The following is a 21,806-nucleotide window of genomic DNA, read 5'->3' on the forward strand; positions in this document are numbered from 1 at the left end:
ACAAGAAGGAGACCAAAGTTGTCTTTGAAGTTTTATTACAAAAATATTCAATCACATTAAGAATCAACAACAAAATAACTTTTATTATTTAACCTTTATTTGTAGTCTCATTGAGTCACGAGTTGAACTTGCGACTTTCTGGTCCCAAGTCGGCCACTTCACCACAGCGGCCCCTCGTATTAATCTGGGTCTGTGGTCACTTTTAATAGCTTTTAACCATCTCTAATACAATTTATTTGATATCTCCGTGTATCAGAAAGAAGCCATTTGTAGTTTGGTTATTCTCACACTCAACTGTTTTTGTGATTTATTTATTTTTCTGCTCTTGGTCAAGATCGCACGGCCCATTTTGTCATAGTGAAGCTGCATTCCCTCCCATCCAGAAGTAGCATCGCATTGTTCCCTTCCATGTGGTGCCTGACCTGCTTTCTTCACATTCAGCTGTCCTGCTTCATTTTCTGTGTGTGGTTATATTTGGATACACGACACGCTTGTGTGATATGAAAGTAACAAAGAGACACACAAGAGGAGCGTCGGGTCAAGAGGGGGTTTCCATTTTTTCTTTATCTTGCTCTTCTGTTGCCTCTTCTCTCCTCCCTGCTGCTGACTCTAGAACGACATTCTCTCTCATCACCTCCAAAGGAACCTCATGTATTTGGACAATCAGGTGGGGTGATGCATGAGTGCATGCCCTCTCTTCTTCTCTAGTAATGAACTGAACCCATTTAATACTTTTGTTGTAATTGTGTTTGCTGCTTGGTGAATTTTCCCCCTAACTGTTGCTTAATAAACAAATGCCATTGTTGAACAAAAACACAGTTTAAACTACATTTGTTTGCAAAGGAGCTGGACAAAATGTAAATATATGGTGTTTAGTTTTTATAAATCTATGCATGAATTTATGTGTAGTATATATGTTTAGTTCAGTCCAGTGACTTTGATTTTGAATGCAAGTTGTGTTTTAAAACTCAAACACTTAATAGTTTTTATTTTATCAAGTACAACACATAGGACTGTATAGGTTTTTACAGTTGCGTCTAAAGTTATACAGTATTGTACAGTCAACCACGTAGTAAAAAGTTCTGGAAATCAGCAGGTGGAATGATGCGCTCCAAATTGTTCTAATGATTTCCTGAGTGAGCATGCTGCACAGCTGCAGCTTGGTTGTTTTAATCTGTTGATTGTTTGTTAAAATACTTTTATATCATGTAGTAAAGATATAAACACCAAATTGGTCATCAGAAAACCTCATCTGTCATATTTCATGTTTTATTTATGAGCAGCAAATTTCTTGCTGTGACGTGTGAACAGCAGCTGCAAAACAAAGTACAAACCGGTGGATGTACGTTTCCCTGAACATTTCCGGTGTAAACGCATCAAAACACACGGTGACGTTGTTAAAAAGTTCAATTTAAAGAGAAAGTTTAAGTGTTTGGCTCGTAATAGCTGGAAACATTGTTCATACCTAGGCCTGTCACGATAAACAATAAATCAATTAATCGCATAATAAATAAAAATTACCAACCTCATTTTCTTTTATCGGCTTTATGATTTCTTCGTGTCTCTCCTTCTACTGAAGACACTGGATGACAAAAGGCTCAACTCTGATGCTCTTCACTGACCCCTCCCTTTCTCTTTTCTCTTTAAAATCCATTTTAACTGTTCAAAATCACGTTTTTGGATCGTTAAAAGCAGCTAAGCTGAGAAGCTAAGCTACAAGCTAAGCTAACAGGCCGACCTTGGAGAAAAACCTCCGTCTTGCCGAAGCTCCAAAATTCACGGTTGAAACCCGTGCCTTTGTGTAAAAAGTTTTTCTCTGCAAAAAGAAGCTGAGAACTTGTTTACTCATTTTTTAAATTAAAAGCTTTGTGTGAAAAATGCTAAAGAGCTCAAACCACACTGAGCATCCGCCATTTTGAGAACCGAAGAGAGACAGCCCATGTCACATCAAGGGGCCTCCCTCCCATTTTTCTTAAAGAGACACGCTGCTCGCTCCCTCACTATCCATCCTTCGGTTCAAACAGTCTTATACTGCCAACCAGTGGTCAAAAAAGGTACTACATGCAAAACAAATCAACATTTGAAGCACCCACACCTGCCCCCACCTTCATTCGCCCCACTCTGGGCCCTTGAGCAAGGCCCTGAACCCCCCCCACCATCTGCTCCTCTGGGTGTCCTAGACAGCAGCTCTCTGCTCCTCACAGAGGGCTGTGGTAGCTCGGTGTCTGTGGTTGCGTCAGGAAGAACATCCGGCGTAAAAAATAACTGCCAAGTCTTCGTGCAATTTAGTTCACTGTGGCGACCCCTGAAGAAGGGAGCAGTCGAAAGAAAATATATATATATTGTTTATCACAATAATTTTTGAGACAATTATTCGCCCAGCAAAACGTGTTATTGTGACAGACAGGCCTATGCATTACTCCTCTATCAGTCGAAGCTAACCTTAGAAATAAACTGAACTGTGTCTTTTAACAATTAGTTATTACTTTGGATGACGTTCACATCAGTATTATACTTCTCTTTGGAGCTTTGTGGTACCACTTTAAAGAATCAAACTATTTAATATTTTGTTGGCAGCAAGTTCAAGACCTGCAAAGCTTCTATTTTATTTGATTTGCATATTTCAAAATTGCAGATGCTGTAATTTGACGATTGTGCATGCTGATGTGTTGTACAGCCTTAGTTTGCATTATGTTTTCTGATGGGCCAATTTGTGTTTTGTTTTAAACAGTTTTAATGAATAGGCTAAAATCTGCTGCGATTACACAATAACCATCTCTTATTTTATTCTTTGAAGCAGCACAACGTGTTTATCTCTGCCTTGCAGTCTACATAAAAGAGCTGTAGGACTTTAACAATTATCTTTGGTTCTTGGGGGGTTTATTAAGCACAGTGGTTCATACAGGAACACTTGTTCATTTCTAGTAAAAGACACTGAATATGTAGTCTCAGATTAGTGTGAACACAGTGAAACATTTTCCTCTTCACGCGTGTTTCTTGTTTATCGCCACATGATTACATCACAGAGTAACTAGTGCTTGCTGTATTTGCACCAGTATAATGAACTGTAGTTTGAAGGTGTAATGTGTTTCTGATGCTGTTTGTAAGTATCACCTACTGCTTCGTGGGGCTGCAGCCTTCCCTGTCCTGTGTGGATGCACATGTTTCTGTCTGAGTCTGGTGCTTTCCAGTGAGTGGAGTGGTGTCATTATGCTGTGGTTGTTGTCTCAGAAATCAAGTGCTGTAAACTTTCTGACACTTGCTATATCGCTCCTCTCCGCACTGAACTAGATGAAGGAAAATGACCCTTTAATCGCCATGACTCACAAATTGATTGAGAACTCGGCTCCAAGGCCTCAACTTTACCAGCAAGTAAGGCCAGCCAAAGGCTTTGCTCCACGTCATCCTCACCAGTCGCTGTTGTTCTTTTTGGTCTGTTATGCAACGCTCCTCCTCTGATGTCCAAGTCTTCATTTCGAGAACGGTCTCCGTGTATCGTTTGCTATGCCAGCACTTCCCCCATCCATCGCTTTTTGATTGTTCTCTTCGTGTTAGAAGTCATGTTCATGTGGGCATGACTTTAAAAAGTATCATGTTGTATGTATGTACATTTCTCCGTTCCGTTAAACCCCTCCTTTAATTTGAGGTGTGTGTGCTCAGGTTGTATGTAGTTACTGATGGAGCTCATACGTGTTGATAAAGCAGTCTTCTGGGCATGGGGCTTCGTTAAACGCCTGAGTTATTCTTGCATATTTCTCACTTTGGCTGCAAAGCATGTAGGCCTTCCTCATCTTTATTTTGTGCCCCAGCCAGTGATTTCCATACCTCTGTGTGCAGAATCCCTTCACTTCCACTATCTGAGTCCCCTACACTTGGCCAGGAGTCTGAGTATTATCTAAAGTCTGTGATAACAGACACAAGTTTCAAACTGCCTTTAACAGGATGGTTCAGATCTTTTGAAGCAAGAGTTTCTAAAAGGCTCATGAACATTGTTTTAACTTACTTATTGTAGATGGCCCTTAAAATGATCTTGATTTGGAGAAATAAAGTTTAATCCTGATTGACGAGCTAACATCTAGTCCAAGCAGAGCCAAGGCAAAAGTAAATTGCTGCTGTCTTAAAACAAATCTAATCTCAAAACTTACGTAGTGGGTATACAGTAGATGCTGTTGTTTTCCACCTTTACACTGCTGTTAGTTTTGTGCTAAACTGATGTTTCAGCAGAAATATTATATTCCTGCCAGATGTGCCCGAGCCAGCACTTAATGTGCAACATCTCAGTGCTGCAGGCACCATATACTATACGCTTGCAACAAAACCACAGAATTCTTTGTAAATAACCAAGTCATGCAGAATTGATGGCAGTGTAATGGTTTATAAAATGTCACAAAAAGTCAAGTCAGGTTATTTAGGGATTTATTTACCTGGATGATTGAGCTTACATCAGGATATTTTTGAACCACTTTGGCCAGGTGGTCCTCAGGCTGGTTTGGTGAATAGCAAGCAGCTCTCAGGTTTTATTTTTTTTTTTCATGTTTATCTCTTTGGATGTTTGAGTGTCCCTCTACAGTTAAGTATTCAGCTGAACCTGCACCTCTCACTGCAGTGAGTTCTTTTTATGCATTTTCTCCACAAGTTAGTCACAGTTAGATGAATTAGTGGTTCAAGCCCTGACTTGCAGTTGTTGAACACTTTGAACCATTAAGGCCCAGAGACATACTGATGAGGATAAAGGCCTATGCATTTTGGGTAAATTTAATCTTCCTCTTCACGTGTCTTCACCTCGTCCTCCTCCATGTACGTGATGATCCCTGTGAAGTCACCTCTGTGACCCCCGCCCCATGTGTTAAAGCCTTAACTCCTTCCTAGGCTCCACTACAGCTGCATTCCCACCTGTTCAGCAGAGCCAGAACTCCGTCCTCCTCCTCCTCCTCCCCATGTCACTCGTAGTCCACACGACACCACCATGAAAGAGCCCCGAGCTGTGGGAGCGTCTGCATGTTCCGTGTGGAATGCCATGTGGTTCCTGCTGCTTTAAATGTACCATGTGGTTCAACTGAGACGGAGCGTGTGAAAGAGTGCAGGTGTGAGAGTGAAACGTTCACACCGGGTCGCAAACTATTTGTGCAGAGTCATTTTCTGTGTTTGTTATTTCTGTTACATTAGATTTGAAATTTGATGATACTTTAGAGGAAAAATATTTTTTTAGTTAAAAAAAAAAGTTTGCTTTGCTTATAAATGTACTTTTTAAAGTTCTTCTTGGTTCACACAGATAATTAATCCAGTATGTGACAGTGTTGTGTTTCTCTTCCTGAGAACGAGACTGAAAGCAAAATTTATTAAACAAATAGAAGCAAAAGGCATTAATCCAAAAATCTTCACTAAGAAAAATGAGCAAATCATTTGCTTATACATAATAAATAAAACGGAGTTACGGGTGAAATTGGCACTTTGGTTTTATGTAATTTCATATCTAATGTCGAGACAAACATAAAACAACACAGAAATGTGACGCTGTCACAATATTTGTGGGCTGTTCTAGATTTCAGAGTGATTTGTGTTTTTTGGAAACGGGATCCAATGCAGATGACATAATGTTCCCTGCTTAAATGACAAGTGGCAAAAACGAGTCATTGTAAGTTTCTGAATCACATAAAAACTGTTATTTTAAAATAAAGTAGAAGTTACTGCGGTATATTTGGACATTGGACACTTGTCTTGTATGTTTAAGTAAAATAAGATTGTTTTTTTTAATTGCTTTTGCAACTTTAAAGAAAATTGTTAGCCTTTTTTTAATCTTTGAGCTGATTTTTCAACTTATTGCAGTAAACACATAGCTGGTACTTTAAAAACACTGTGTGTGGACACAGGACCGGCTAGAGACTGTTTTATACGCTCTACTTTTGGGTTTGCAGTAAAACCAAAGTGTTGTGCAGATGAAGATAAATGATGTTACAGATGAAATCTGAGGCTCAGTGCGCATCAGCAGGAGATTGTGTTTAGACTGGCTGCGTTTTCACAGCAGGTTTGATGAAGATCGTCTGATTTAGTGAAATAAAAGCTGTAGGTGAAGAGTCAGTCCCGCGGCTCGCTGACAGAGCTTTGTGACAGCACTGCATTAGATCTCCAGATCCTGAAAGTGTATGTGGAGATTTGTTGTCTCTGTTTAATGCTCGCTCCGTCTTCACAGCTGAGTCCAGAAGACTACGGGGAGCAAGCGTACACATGCATGCCAGAGGAAGTGAATACTGATGTAAGATTAGTGATGCACTCTTGCAAGACACGCTGCTCCGTTCAGTTTCAAAAAAAGTGCTTTACAATGTTTTTTGTCTTCAGACTAAACTCAGCAGGTTGTGCGAGCAGGATAAAGTGGTTAGGACGCATGAGGAAAAACTTCAGCAGCTGTACAGAGAGAAGGTGAAAATATACGCGTTCCTAATGATGTTTTCTTACAAAACTTTGTTTAAATCTGTATATTCAATAAGTTGTCTTTTTTCAGCATACATTGGAGACTGCTCTTCTGTCGGCCAGTCAGGAGATCGAGCTGGGCTCCGATGACCCGGCCGTCGTTCAGCAGAGAGACTTGCTGCAGAGTGGCCTCCTCAGCACCTGCAGAGAGCTGTCCAGAGTCACTGCGGTGAGTTGCCCAGCACATCCATTCACTCTGCACACACTCAGGCTGGACACTACTTTCAATCCAAGGCGAGAGTTTTTGCCTGTTTGTTTTAGTCGTTCAACAAGTCTTTCTTCTCCACCCAAACCAGGAGTTGGAGCGGTCATGTAGGGAGTATGACAGGTTGGAAGGAGATGTGACTTCAGCCAAGAGTAACCTGCTGGAGCAGCTGGAAGCACTGGGAAGCCCACAGGTAATATCATTTTTTAACATTTGATTAATTAATTGATTATACAATTGTTCTTCTATTCAGTTAAACTAGCACAAAAACATTTAGAGTTGCAGATACAGCTCTGGATCTTGACTACCCTTTTTTAAGACTCTTTTTTGACTTTAGGCAAGAATATCATAACTCAGCTCTAGGACCCCCGATGCCAAGAGTTAAGAGATGCTAAAGCTGCAGAGTGAGTGATTGATGACTTGAGTGCAGGCCTTAATGAAGTCTGTATTTTATCTTGTTCTTCATCTTAATAGAGGTGCAGAGACAGAAACAAACACTTTGACCAGTTATTTCTGGATGAGTGTGCGTCAGAGCTAATGTTCATTCAGAACAGAGATGTCAGAACACCAGCACGGAGTCTGGACATCCTCTTTACACACAAACTTTTTGTTAATTCAATTCAATGTATGTATATAGCGCCAAGTCACAACAGAAGTTGTCTCAGGGTGCTGAACAGAAACATTCACATACATAAAAAAAAAACAATTAGTAAATTATCTTAGGAAGCAGCAGATTGTGTTGAATCTTCACTTTGTCACAGTTTTGAGCAAGCACAGAGGAGACAGTGGAAAGGAACAACTCCCTTTTAACAGGAAGAAACCTCCAGCAGAACCAGGCTCAGGGCGAGCGGTCATCTGCTTCGACCGGCTGGGTTTGAGAGGACAGGAAGGAGGAACGAGCACATGATGGCAGGTCCAGATGTACTTGCTATAGGAAGAAAGACAAAAAACACATGTTCAGGAGAAATAATTACAATTACACACAGGTAGAGTAGAGTAAGTAAAGACAGAATCAGAGTGAGGAAATGTGGTCAGTTTGTCCTACAGTAGTCTAAGCCTATAGCAGCATAACTAAGGGACAGCTCAGGAAACCCAAGCCAACCCTAACTATAGGATTTATCACAAAGGAAAGACTTAAGCCCAGATTTAAAACTGGACAATGTGTCAGCCTCATGGACAGAAACTGGAAGTTGGTTCCACAAGAGAGGAGCCTGATAACTGGAAGATCTTCCTCACATTCTGCTTTTGGAAACTCTAGGGACCACAAGTAAGCCTGCAGTGTCATTTGCACAGAGGTAGTTAAATGTATATCTTCTTCTAATGTTCCTCGATCACCTGTTTGTCCTTTCAAACGTAAACCTTTTTTTCTTGTGGTTGCTGCTGTTTTATTTAGTTAATTTTTCTCAAAGACGGAAGGAACTCAATCAGTGCTGGACACTTTAGCAGACACATTTCAATATAGCGGTTTACTTGTTTTAATGCATCATGTTATGTTTTTTTACACATTATTTTACAAACTATGCTCAGAACTTCACCAGGGATTTATACTTCTTTCCCCTCTGTGCGCTCAGACGGAGCCTCCCAGTCAGCAGCACGTTCGCATCCAAAAGGAGCTGTGGAGGATTCAAGATGTGATGGAAGTGCTCAATAAAAACAAAGCTCAGAGAAACGCTGTGGATGGGATGGGCTTCTCTGGACCCAAAACCAACTTGAATAAGCTCAAAAATGAGGTGAAGTTCCACAAACGAGAGCAACTAACTTATTTTCTTTCTATTTTTGAGACAATTCGGCATATCTGGATCAGTCAAAGATCTTTAAAATCTGTTTTGGCTAATAACATTTAAAGTCATTTATCAAAATGTCTAGGATTTTCTTTTGGTATTTCTTTTTTTGACATATTATAGAATAGAAAACACTAATAATTGTTAGTTGACCTAGATTGTTGAACTGGGGTTTTGTGAAATAATTCAGTAGTCAGTATCTTACCTGCAGTAGACAGCTTTCAAATTGATCCCAGTTTGAAAAATTGGGGAGAAATTCTCATGGACTTGTCAAGTTAAATGTTATTCAGACCAGAGCTTTAACAGGAGCAGAGTCCCACCATTATAACAGTTCAAACAAGCATTAATACATTCACACATTGTCTCTTGCAAGTCGTTTACAATCTCACTGTTTTCTTGATCAAGAAATGATTGTGTCGCTTCACGTATAAAGGTTGCCAAACATATTTAGCAAGTTTTGACTCAGCTGAATCCCTAACAACTGCTACAAGACTGTAAAAACTAGTGATTAAGAAAGCAATATGTGGGAAAATATGAGGATATTTGAATTAGCCAAAATTTACAGGTGAAAATTTGTTGATTAAAGAGCAGAACTGACTAACCAAGAAAAAACAGCCGGACTATATTTTTAGCCAGCACTTCACAAATTATACTAACAAAGTAGAAAACTGGTTCATATAAAAGTGACAATGTGCACAATTATGAATATATAATCAATATATAATAACCACAGCGGACCATAATTGGTCACTCAGACTGATAGAAAATGTTTTAGGGTTTTGTCGTTTGAAATGATAGAAATTTGCTCGACTGGGCCCTGCTCTCAGTACCTCTTTACCTTCATGAGAATTTTACTTTGGACCTTGTCTACTGCAGGTAAGATACTGACGATGTACTCAACAGAACCCCACTTTAAAAAAGTAAATGATTCCTTTTACACACATTCTTTTTATTAATATGGATCTTACCAGGCAGACAGTTTTGTTCAAGTCTGTTGGCCTCTGGGTAAATGTAACCATCAAGCGGTAATAATGTGGAGCCTTCTCTCTGGCTAATCAGCTGGCCTGCTCCTCCTATGGGCCAAAACTCTTGCACCAGATGGCTGTTGCTCTGATCCTGCACGGTGGCACCATGTGTCACCCAGCTTCATGTCCTGTAATGCCCTGTTTAATCCCCAGGAAGAGGACTCTGTACCCCCGCGGCCGCCCCTACCCCATTCCTACGAGCCCAACTCCCCCGCCGTGCCCCCTCCAGCCTCTCATGCTGGTGTGCGCCCCTCGTCCCTCCACAGGCCAGAGGACAGGAAGAGCAACCACAGGAATAGCACGCACAGCGTAAGCTTGTTGACCTGTTGGCCCCGTGGTTGACCCTGCCCTCAGCTGCTTCATCACATGTCATAACTCACCGTCACGTGTCGGCGTTTCTCATTTTAATTTTTTTATTTGGATCATTTCTGCTTTTGTTCAACATACTGCCATGACTCATTTTTATGTTAGCCGTGTAACAGAAGTCTCGCTTCTGTTTTTTTTAATTTTCATTGCAATGCTTTTTTAAATTTTTTTATTTGCATAAATAAAATTAAGCTATTATTCTTCCATGTTTTAATCCATATCCAAGTTTGAATGTGCTGTCCTGATGCTTACTTTTTGTTTAACCAAAGTTACTTTTTTTAAGTTGTACCTTTTTGTTTTGACATTTGTTTTCTCACTATTGTAAATGTCAGTTTGTTAACAGACTTTGCACATTTTGTGTGAAATCCTTTGTTTATGTGTTAAACCTGTTTCTCATTTGGCAGGGGCCAGACTACAGACTTTATAAGAGTGAACCAGAGCTCACCACAGTGGCCGAGGTGGATGAGAACAACGGAGAGGACCGATCTGAACACCCGTCTGACAGAGAATATGCTGGAAACAAAGGTGCATGACAGTAAAATACTGATATGGTGTCAGAGTTTCTTGTTGATATTTTAATGCATTTTGCCTGAATAACCTTAAATGTTGGCTTTGTTTGTAAAACTCCCTCTTATTTTGATATTTAGGAGTTGACCCAGCCGTTAACAGAAACATGCAAAAACTTATTTTACAATTTCCCAATCTGCTGTCAATATATTTAAGTCGTTTTTTTTTATTGTGAAACATAGCATTGTTTGGAAAAAGAAGCACTATTACAATATTTAAAGATATCATTCAATCTATAAATTTATTCACAGACAACTGGCTGTATGCACTGAGGTATACATACAGGTGCTGGTCATAAAATTAAAATATCATGAAAAAGTTGATTTATTTCAGTAATTCCATTCAACCCATGTCTTGCATATGTCTGTGCATGGTGGTTCTTGAAGCACTGACTCCAGCTGCAGTCCACTCTTTGTGAAGCTCTCCGACATTTTGGAATGGGTTTTGTTTCACAATCCTCTCCAGTGTGGTCATCCCTACTGCTTGTACACTATTTTTTCTACCACATTGTTTCCTTCCCTTTGTCTGTCTATTAATGTGCTTGGACACAGAGCTCTGTGATAGAGGATGACACATGAGTGGATTTTCACTCCTGTCCTGTCCTGGTCCCACAGAAAAAATCCTGTCCTGTCCCAATCCTGGTCCAGAGTAAAAAAAATTAATCCTGTCCTGTCCCACTCCTGGTAACATGACTCCTGCTCCTGTTTTTCATTTAATTTTTAGGAAATACATTGAATTTGATTTGATCTTCTACCCATTCCTGTTTAAATTACTTTGTGTTGTGCAGTTTTATTTCAAAAGATATGGCAACAGGAACAGTTCATCTGTGGTGAAATAGAGACATTTATTTCCTTAATCCAAACAAAAACCTTCACTAAATGTCATAAAACAAATAATACATGGCCTGTAGTCCATATAATTTTTCTACGGAGGATCAGCTGCTGAGTCCCTGTTTCTGGCTCTTTTGAAGGTCAGTTACAGTAAAAACTAAAAAATCAAAACCAGTACACGGGTCACACCATGTCTACCTTAAATGAAAGAACCCAAACATAACAAGTTGCATTTTACTCATTTATTGAGCAATTGTTTCCTTTAAACAGTGACATCACTGTCATGTTTTAAATTGTATAAACAAACAAAAAAAGAAAAATAATGTACCAAGCAAGAGGACAAATAAAAATGTTTAAAGGCATTATTATACATTGGACGAGGTCCTCAAGAAGTCCAGAGTTTATGTGGTCAAGGTAACGAGCTCGTTTGGGTGAAGCATGATGTCGTGCATCTTCCCAGACTTCAGAGCATCATTTACAGACTGGATCATCGCAGGTCTGGTGTTCCACCTCATCTCTCCACAGCTTGACCAGTCCAGAGCCTTGTGTAACCTAAAAGTGAAAGAAGACGTGCACGAGTCAAAATAGGGTTACCGTGACTACGAATTACAATCTGTTGGCCTTTCTTTTGGAAAAAATATTTTGTCAAAAACAAGAGATTTACAATTGAAATTAAGTGAAGAAAATGTGACATTTGCAATTATAAATTACAGAAGCTCAATTTTCTTTATTTATTTCACTCATCATATTTTATAATTATTTACTCAGCCTCACCAGGTGGAGATTACAATATTTGATGTATCTTACCTGCTCTGTTGAAGTGTGTGACAAGGGTCTTTGTGCCCAAAGCTGTTTAACAGTTTGCTTCCAGAGCTAACAGCTTCCTGTGTTAGGTAGAAAAATTAAATTAAATTAAAGACTAACAAAAAGCTTAGTGCTACTTCTTGTGCCATGCTTTATAAAACAGTTATTGGATAAAGTATTCACTTATGTAGGTAAACATAAATGTTTTAAAACCTGTTAAAATACACCAGAATGCAGGAAATAGTAGCTACTTTATTAAAAAAGTTATGAGGGAGGACCCACAGACCTCACACCAATATGTCCCCCCTACAATAACAGTTATTATAATATATATGTAACCAGCCTTTCTTATAAAAACTGGGATATTTTTACCGGAGAATGCATGCACTTTAACCAGGAAGAGTTCTGGGGTTTTTTTTACATTACAAACAGCAACAGATAATGAAGATTTTAACCTAAAAACCCACACAACAAAGCAGAGCATCATTTTAAAATTAAAAGGGACAAGGTGGAGAAAAATGCGCTGTTTGAGTCTGTTCATTTACAAAGTCCAACTCCCCGCAGCTCCTCACGACTGAGACTAAAGTTTAAAGCAGCACAGCACCAACACAACTCTCATGAAGTTCAGGGTTATTTGACACTTTCCTGCCTGTTCTGTGAGTTTAATAGACACAGTTACTTCTTACCTTGCGTTGCAAACTATTTTCAGACTCTGTACCACTTCGCTGCTCCTCCCCCTCTCGGTGAAAAGCTACGGCTGGAACACTTGACTCCTGGGAAATGTAGTCCTTTTGACTTGTGTTAAAGTGAAGGCTTACTGAAAGAAAACTACAAAATAGCTGCGCCCGCGGTTTTTTTTTTGTTTTTTTTTTTGTTTGTTTGTTTGTTTCATTTTAATTTTTGGTTATTTATCGGTTCCCGCTCCTGTCTGCTCCCGTTAGCTTTCAGTCCGGTCCCGTCCCGGTCACGTGAGTTATAATGAGGTTGACTCCGGTCCCGCCAGCATCACGTGACCGGTGGTACTCCCGAAAACATGTCATCCTCTACTCTGTGAACAGCCAGCCTCTTTAGCAATGACCTTTTGTGTCTTGCTCTCCTTGTGCAAGGTGTCAATGCTCGTCTTTTGGACAACTGTCAAGTCAGCATCTCCCCCATGATGGTGTAGCCTCCAGAACTAGACAGAGACCTTTAAAGACCTTTGCAGGTGTTTTGAGTTAATTAGCTGATTAGACTGTGGCACCAGGTGTCTTCAATAATGAACCTTTTCACAGTATTCAAATTTTTTGAGATGCTGAATTTGGAGTTTTCATTAGTTGTCAGTTATAATCATCAACATTGAAAGAAATAAACATTTTAAATATATCAGTCTGTGTGTAATGAATGAATATAATATACAAGTTTCACTTTTTGAATGGAATTACTGAACTAAATCAAATTCTTCATGATATTATAATTTTATGACCAGCACCTGTATATACTTGCACGCCCACACACACACACACACACACACACATACAGTATATACATACATATGTTATTTCTAAGACGGTACTTGTTTTATGTGGAATTTTCAATATTCATGCAAAATGTTTTATTGCAAATTTAAGATAATGTTGGTGGTTGATTTTTTTAAAAACCTAATCCAGTTCAGTATTTCACAAAGTCTGTCTAATTAACTGTTTGTTGTCCAGCAGTTACTCTATGCTTGGACTGTCTTTTTTTTTTTTCTTTACATTGTACATTTTTACCTCCAGTCACATGACCCGTTTGTTTTTACTGAGTAAAAATGAGCCAACTATTACTTTTACTTGACGTTATATAGATGTGTTAAACAAGACGTTTTCTAAAAGACAAATTAATGAAACGTGTAACTAATTTCTCTGCCTTGCAGAAGAAGTACGGGTTTATGTGCTAGTTTGCTTTACTCTTGAATAAATAGTTATTTATAATTTTGCTGTTTTAACTTCTTTACTTTATATTTCATCTGTGGAAGCTCACGGTCACCTCTTGTGTCTTTATCTGGTCAGGCATGTCTTATCCAGTCGGCATTGTCCCACCCAGAACCAAATCTCCAGTGCCTGAGTCTTCATCTATAGCCTCGTATGTAACTTTAAGGAAGACCAAGAAGCCTGACCCCAGGACGGTGAGTCACTTCACCTGAGTTCTTCATGAAATGTTTGTTTCTACCTGCAAAGAACTAAAAGAGCAATAATTCTTTATTGTTTTCCTTGTTATTGTATGATTTTAAGCCTCTGTGGACAGATGTAAACTGGACACCACCCAATTGTCTCAACTTGTTTACTCCCTTCCTGACGGAGTGTAACTTGTGCAGCAGGCCCGTGTTCACATGGCCGAGCTGTGACTCGGGCTCTCAGAAAATAGATGCCAAGCGTTGTTTATACAGTTTTCATCCTCAAACACTATCATCTTACGTATGCGAACCATGTGATTAGTGGTAGGGTGTGTCCTGTTTTTGGTGTGTCTGCTTGAGTTTCTGCTTATAGAAAGATGATTATAATATAAATGAGCTCTGTGTCACTTTGACTGCATCACGGACCAGGTGCTTGGGTTCTCAGATCTTAAATAACGAGTCCACATCTGCCAGTCCTCCAGCAGGGCACCAACCTGAAAATTAACATTGTCACATCTTCAGCTTCTCCTGTTCAGGCATTAACAACGCCCCCCAAGCCCTCTGAGCGCACCCATGTGTGTCAGGAGGAGCGTGTGAGCACTCAGCCGTCAGAGGATTTGGACTTTTGCTCGGTTCAGTTCAAAGAAAGCAAACTTTAATGAGCCATGTAACAATTATAAAAGTTAAGTTTTTCCAGTGTATGCTGTTTGCAGAGATAGTTCTACTTGGTTGGGTTTAGAGTATATCCAGCAGTACCTGGTATTCTCTGTGAATGCTGCTTTGTGTACTCTGACCTGACCAGAGCATAACACCGTTTGACTACACACACCAAACACAAGAACTTGAGCTTTGCAAAATGAATCTAAATATTTGTGTCGCAGCGCTGAATGTTGCGACAGTAATTTCAGAGTGTTGTGAAATAGTAGCTTTAGCTCGAGGTCATTCTCTTATTTTTGTCCTTATCAAACACAGTATTCTAAAATTATGTGCTTTTATCTTTGTTTTGTTTTCAAGTGCTTACTGTATTTTCCGCCGTACACGTCACACTATAAGTCACATCAGTCCAAATATGTCTAATAAAGTGGAAAAATCCATAAATACGTCTCTTCCCTGTATACGTCGCATCTATTATGCTGACAACCTGAAAATGTGGGCCTGCGTTGTGCCAAAAATCAATTGGCTGCCAAATGGCGGCTGTGGGGGCGTGCCCGGGAGAACTTTAACAAGAATTTAACAAGATTAACACTTAAAAACAATTGTTTGCTCAACATTATAGTAAAGGTGTGTCTTTTTAACTTTTCCTTAATAAATGCACTTTGACGGTCAAATCAGCTGCATTTTCAAAAGCCAATGCGCAGAAACATGAATGCACAGAGGGCGACTTGTGCATTTCTTCGAAATTTAACAAGATAAGCACCTAAAGCAATTATTTATTATCTCGACTTTATATTAAAGGTGTGTCTCACTTGAACTTTGACCTAATAAATGTACTTCAGTGGTCAAAGTAGCTGCATTTCACCGGGGCAGCACAGTGAAATGAAACTGATTTAACTGTTGCGTCAGGCACGCGACGGTGGCAGTCTACGGCAAGCCGACTGTGTCATTAATACTTTTACCTATTACATGATACAACAGCATGTAATAGGTAAAAGTATTTCAGCTGCTGCATAGTGCCGTTTAGTGGCAGACAATGGTAGTGTTCAATATTTTCAGTCGGAATGAATGAAAACGGTCTCAGACAAAAATTGTTTTTTAAATATGAGAAAAATCCATAAATATGTTGCTTCAGTGTATAAATCACAGGGCATGCAAATTATGCCAAAAACTGCAACTTATAGGGCGAAAAATACGATATTTGTTTATATTTTATTTTTATAAGAGGAACCTAGTTTTTTATTCTTATCTTTCGCCAGGAGCGTCCACACAGTGCAGCGGAGCAGCAGCTGTGCACTGTGGAGCTTGGTCGACCCAGAATGAGTGTAGAAGAGCAGATGGAGAGGATCCGTCGCCACCAGCTAGGTACCCTCAGGGAGAAGAAAAGAGCACCCGGCGTCCGGGGGGGCAGCCTGGAGAACACGCCTTCTCGTAGTCACTCGTTCACGACTAAAGAAAATCATTTCCGCACCTTGCAGGTATTTGATGACCAACACACCCACTGAAGTCTGATCTGTTCAATCAAATCCCGTCACGTGGTTTCAGTTCTCATACATGACTCTCATTTGTTTTACGCCTTTAGTACCAGATGAGGCGCAGAGATGACTTGATGAGTTTTGACATCCAGGAGTTGGAGGCCTCCCTGAGACACCAGGAGGTGGTGAGGGAGCAGGAGACGCCCTCAGAGGAGATCGCTCGTCTCAAAGAATCCACCCAGGCGGATTTCAACCTTGACCGAGAGGCAAGGCACACTCTGTGATTCAGAGACAAGTTTAAACCTTGTAGATATCAATGCTTCGGTTGTCACGTTGTGTTTGTTTTGATGTATAAACTGTATTTGAAGAGGAAACGGTCTATAAAAGTATCACGTCAAGACGACCCAAATAACAGACCGTCACCCAGTCAGAGGAGCTTCAGCAAAGCTTCACATTTGAACACTTTGAATAGTTCAGCACATTTTGACATTAAATCATATTGTATTTCAAAAACAATAATTTGCTTTTATGCTTTCAGTTATGAACTTGGTCAACATGAGATTATTTAGCGCGAATAAGGAAAATCAGAAATTTGAATTAGTCTTTGCTGAACCCATTTTGTGGAGCACACATTATGTGACAACATACTTTGTTGTCACATAATGTGTGCTCCATGAGTAGTTTTTGCTAAAACAAAGGATGAACCAAAAACCCTATATTGTATGGTAAATTTGTAGGATTTACAGCTACTTGTTTTTAAGGTTTTATTTAGCGTTGTTTGTTGCTTTGTTTGTGACGTGCAGATCACCTCATTAACATGACATGCCCATTGTGTGCCTGATTGTTCTATTTCAGCTCTCTGTGCCCGACAAAGTGCTGATTCCTGAGCGTTACATTGAATCGGACCCTGAGGAACCTTTAAGTCCTGAGCAGGAGGCTGATAAGCAGAGGAAAGTTGACCGCATCAAAGCCCTTATAGCAAAAAACAGGTAAACAAACCCACATGTTTTGATTTGCTAGTTGCTGTGCCTCATCATAGATGTGCAGTCAGGCCTTAGATGTTATAAAAGGAACATTTGGTTAAAAAAAACTGTTGCAGGGAGCAGCAAAATATTCAGATGTAACTGATAAGATTTGGTTTAAAGATCAGGGAGGAATTTCAGAAAGCAAGTTTAGCCAAAGCTGTGAGATTGTAAACCCTGCTTTGAGTTCAGGGACGCTCTGAATCTTCCCTTTGAGAAAGAAAGTTTAGTGAAACTCTGAGTCACTGTGGTTACAGACTGTGAGGTGCACCTGCTCGATGGCAGGTTTATGGAAAGAAAACTAATTTCTACTGGTCCTCATCTGAAGCAGCCATCTGACATGAGTTTATTTTTAACCAGTTCGACAGATAACGTGTTAAAGACGTCATGTCACACATTTTGAACACACCATGAATGTGCCATTAGGACTGGTCAGTTACTGACTCACCCAGTTTAATGATCTGAATATCTGCACTAAATCAGGACTCACAGCTTTGAGGTGTTACTTAACCTGAGTCCTTCAAGTCCTCTGGCAGACCGCCGATATGTGGAGACGTTAGAGTTCATCAGATAAACTGTTGATTACTTCATAATGTCTGACATCAAGAAAGAATTTCCCTCCTAGATTGGATTTGCTCTCATTCCCAGAAATCTTTTTTTTAACAGTATCACTTTTAATTACCGTATTTTTCGGACTATAGGGCAAACTTAAAATCCTTTAATTTCCTCAAAAATCGACAGAGAGCCTTATAATCCGTTGCGCCTTATGTATTAATTCTGGTTGCGCTTACTGACCTCAAACCAATTTGATGTGATTATTGTGATGATTTGAATAAAGTTTGACTTATCTGACTGTTTTGTTTCATTTAATGTGCCTTATAATCCAAAAAGTATGGTAGATTAATTCATCCCAGTAACATTCTCCAGCCACACTTCTCTAACACCTCAGATGTGCTGCTCTCGTCAGAACCAAATCTGTTCACCACGCTGAGATAAAATTAGCAAACATTACGTTGCCAAGTAAAGAAATCTTTTCACAAAGTCTTTAAATGCAGCATTAAGAATTTAAAATATTTTTACATCAATTAACCTTTACCCTGCAAAGGTCCACCCGTCTAACTGGTGTTCCAGTAAAAAAGTTTATCTGTCCACTGGCCTGATTTCATGGTCCAAATACAAAATTTCCTTCTTGTTTTTAATAGTCCTAAAGAGATGCTGCCTTCATAACTGATGATGAAAACCAAAAAGTTCAATTTCAATTCAATTCAGTTTTAATTCAATTCAATGTAAAAAATAGTGTTAAAAGACTAAATGGTTTTCAGTAGGATTTAGTAGTTATTACACTAATATCCTACTGAAATCAAATATCTGGCCAGAGGCAGATAAATAAATAAAATCTAATATTGTTTGCCCCGGCAGCACGGTGGCGCAACTGGTAGAGCTGCTGCCTCTCAGCGAGCAGGTCCCTGGTTCAAACCCCGGTCCAGGGACCTTTCTGGGTGGAGTTTGCATGTTCTCTCCGTGCATGCGTGGGTTTTCTCTGGGTACTCCGGTTTCCTCCCACAGACCAAAAACTTAGTTAGACTGATTGGTAACTCTAAATTGTCCCTAGGTGTGAGTGAGAGAGTGAATGTTTGTTTGTCTCGTTTGTCTCTATGTGTCCCTGTGATGGACTTGCGACCCGTCCAGGGTGTACCCCGCCCCTCGCACAGTGATTGCTGGACATGGGCACCAGCGACCCCCATGACTCAAAATGGAATAAGCGGGTAAAGAAAATGGATGGATGGATTGTTTGCCCCACTCTGGGCCCTTGAGCAAGGCCTTTAACCCCCACCTTCTGCTCCCCTGGACACCCTAGATATCAGCTCTCTGCTCCACACAGAGGCTGTGGTAGCTCAGTGTCTGTGGTTGTGTCAGGAAGGACATCCTGCATAAAAACCAAGTCTTCATGCAAGATAGTTCTCTGTAGCGACCTCTGAAGAAAGGAGCAGCTGAAAGAAAAATACATTCTTTACTCTTCACTGGCTCATTAAGTAAAGTAATAAAAGATTAAGCTATCATGTTTTTTGGACTATAAGACAAACTTAAAATCCTTTTAAGATTCTCAAAAATCGACAGTGAGCCTTATAATCAGGTGCACCTTATAATTCTGGTTGTGCTTACTGACCTCGAACCGATTTTATGTGTTACAACTGAACAATGTTGAGTTACTGTGGATGAGTTGAATAAAGTTTGACTTATCTGTTTTGTTTCGCTTTATGCGACTTATAATCTGGTGAGTTTTATAGTCTGAAAAATACTGTATGTTTTTACCCAACCTGTTGTCAGACATGATGCTTTGTTTATGTAAACAACTTCTGTTCTCAAAATGAATCCAGATCAGTTTGTGGGTTTGTGTCTCACTTTACGACCTGTTTTTATGAAAACTTATTCAACAGTTTGACCAAGCTTTTCAAGAGAAATGTGGCCCATTTCATTTTGTTAATTGTTTTGACTGTTAATAAGTTTCTTTTGGCTATTCTCTTCTGGAGGGGTCACCACAGTGAGCAGATTCCCTAAAAGATTTGGCGATTGTTTTCCACCAGGTGCCCTTCCTAATGCAGCCTGGGCTTGAACCTGCAACCTCAGGATTAGACCACAGCACTGACCACTGAGCTACATGTGGAAAAATTAAATTATTATCAAAAACTTTCTACATTAGTCAAAGCTCTGAGATAAACTAAAGAGCACTGCTGAGCTGTGATGTCATCATTGTGCGCCTCCGTTCAGCTGCACTGTCCTTGGAGTGCTTGGTATTCAGAAACGTCCTGTTTGTTTCTGCGGTTGCCATGGTGAATTCAGATAGCAGAGCTCCATTGAGGATAGCTTTTCATTTCATGCACTTATCTGAAGGTTAAGAAAATTTGAGTTATATTAATGCAATCAGTCTTTCTGGAACTAAAAACTCAGACTGCAGGCCACAAGTTAACTGTAAATGTCTGGATAATCTCAGTGTGTTGGACTTCCTTTCTGGAGTACTCCACAGACGCTCCGATTGTAGCAGGATGTTAGCACAGGAAGCTAACACAGATAGCTCCACTACTCGCCTGCTCTACTCCTGCACGTCATTTTAAATGTGTAAAAAAAAAAAAAGGTTCTCTAAGCTACTGTGGACATGTTATTATAGGTGGCAGCCCCTGTCATTGCATTTAAACAATAATGTTAGTTGTATTTAAAAAATTAAAGTTTCACTGTTGTTAATCCTTTCACATGTATGTTTCTTCCAGTATGCCAAATGTGCTGCCTAGTTTGGCTTTAAGCCCAGAAGATGAGAATGAAGAGGAGGTTACCGTACAGGAGAAAGAGAAGATGATTAATATCTCCTACGAGCTGGCAGCAGAGGCCTCCAAACGCAGCAAACTGGTAGCAGGTACGTCTCCAGAGGCCAAGCAGGGAGACAGAGGAGGATTATATCAAAGAAATGCATGAGCTTACATACAAACTGTAGCTGCTTCACTGTGTGTGTGTGCGCTTACCTATTTAATTAGTCCTAGCACACTCCGTAAGATTGTTATTCACTCCATTGATTTTAAGTTTGATTTCTGTCATTTAGTGATTGGCACCTGTTTTTTTCTCATTTGTTTGTGTCTGCGTTCAACATGTTGCTGTTTTGTTGCAGTGAGAAGCCTGTCGTCCTCCTCCCCACCCCTCCCACAGTCTCCCACCACACCCCCTCAGCTCACTGACGGCTCTCACTTCATGTGTGTGTAGTAGCAACAGTAAGGCCCTTCATCATCCTGTTTTGTTCATTTTCATTTGGCTGTGGTGCTTGTTTTTTTTGGTTCTTGTCGAGTTCAAAGAAACACGATGAAGGGAATGAATTGTGTTGCTGTAGACTCGTTTTCACATCCTGTCTTCATTAACATGACTCAGCTTAATGTTTGAGAGTACAGTAGGCCCTCGTTTACCACGAGGGTTAGCTTACCCTAACGCAATAAGTGAAAATCCGCAAAGTTGAATTGCTATGTATTTATTTTAGTATTTTTTATTTTATTTAACACTTAAGATAAACTGACTTAGATGTCTAAATTGAAACAACATACCAAAGCTACAATGGAGTATTAGGGCAACGCTAAGAATTTAAAAAATAAATAAATGAATAAGCTAAGAAAAAAAATTATGCTAAGAAAAAAAAATTGGCTAAAAAAATTACGCAAAAAAATGAAAAGAGACTAAGGGAAAAAAAATTACATTACGAGGTAAACATCATGAAATTATGAGAATAGAGTCATACAACAATAAAGTCATAATATTCTGAGAATACATTTGTGGTATTAAGAGAATATAAAGTCATAGTATTACGAGAATAAAGTAGAAACAACACAAGAATAAAGTCGTAATATTATTATAATTAAACTCGTAATATTACCAGAATAAACCCGTATATTACCAGAATAAACTCGTAATATTACCAGAATGAACTCGTAATATTACCAGAA

The 21,806-nt window shown here is 39.6% G+C and overlaps 1 protein-coding gene across 1 annotated transcript in view; it reads left to right on the forward strand.

Moving 5' to 3' along the window:
* Positions 1-21,806, forward strand: part of plekha5 (pleckstrin homology domain containing, family A member 5) — a 121,142-nt gene that overhangs the window by 98,402 nt on the left and 934 nt on the right. Inside the window, exons 15-29 of the mRNA XM_037683614.1 lie at positions 614-667; positions 3,292-3,372; positions 6,191-6,253; positions 6,337-6,417; positions 6,500-6,637; positions 6,765-6,866; positions 8,245-8,403; positions 9,633-9,788; positions 10,250-10,370; positions 14,074-14,189; positions 16,091-16,309; positions 16,414-16,572; positions 17,162-17,295; positions 20,595-20,737; positions 20,987-21,086. Of these exons, the coding sequence (XP_037539542.1) occupies positions 614-667; positions 3,292-3,372; positions 6,191-6,253; positions 6,337-6,417; positions 6,500-6,637; positions 6,765-6,866; positions 8,245-8,403; positions 9,633-9,788; positions 10,250-10,370; positions 14,074-14,189; positions 16,091-16,309; positions 16,414-16,572; positions 17,162-17,295; positions 20,595-20,737; positions 20,987-21,078 (1,818 nt within the window). The 3' untranslated portion in view covers positions 21,079-21,086. The remainder of the gene's footprint in view (positions 1-613; positions 668-3,291; positions 3,373-6,190; positions 6,254-6,336; positions 6,418-6,499; positions 6,638-6,764; positions 6,867-8,244; positions 8,404-9,632; positions 9,789-10,249; positions 10,371-14,073; positions 14,190-16,090; positions 16,310-16,413; positions 16,573-17,161; positions 17,296-20,594; positions 20,738-20,986; positions 21,087-21,806) is intronic.

The sequence above is a fragment of the Nematolebias whitei genome, chromosome 10, assembly GCF_014905685.2.
Source record: "Nematolebias whitei isolate Nwh7 chromosome 10, NemWhi1, whole genome shotgun sequence".
NCBI classification, from domain to species: domain Eukaryota; kingdom Metazoa; phylum Chordata; class Actinopteri; order Cyprinodontiformes; family Rivulidae; genus Nematolebias; species Nematolebias whitei.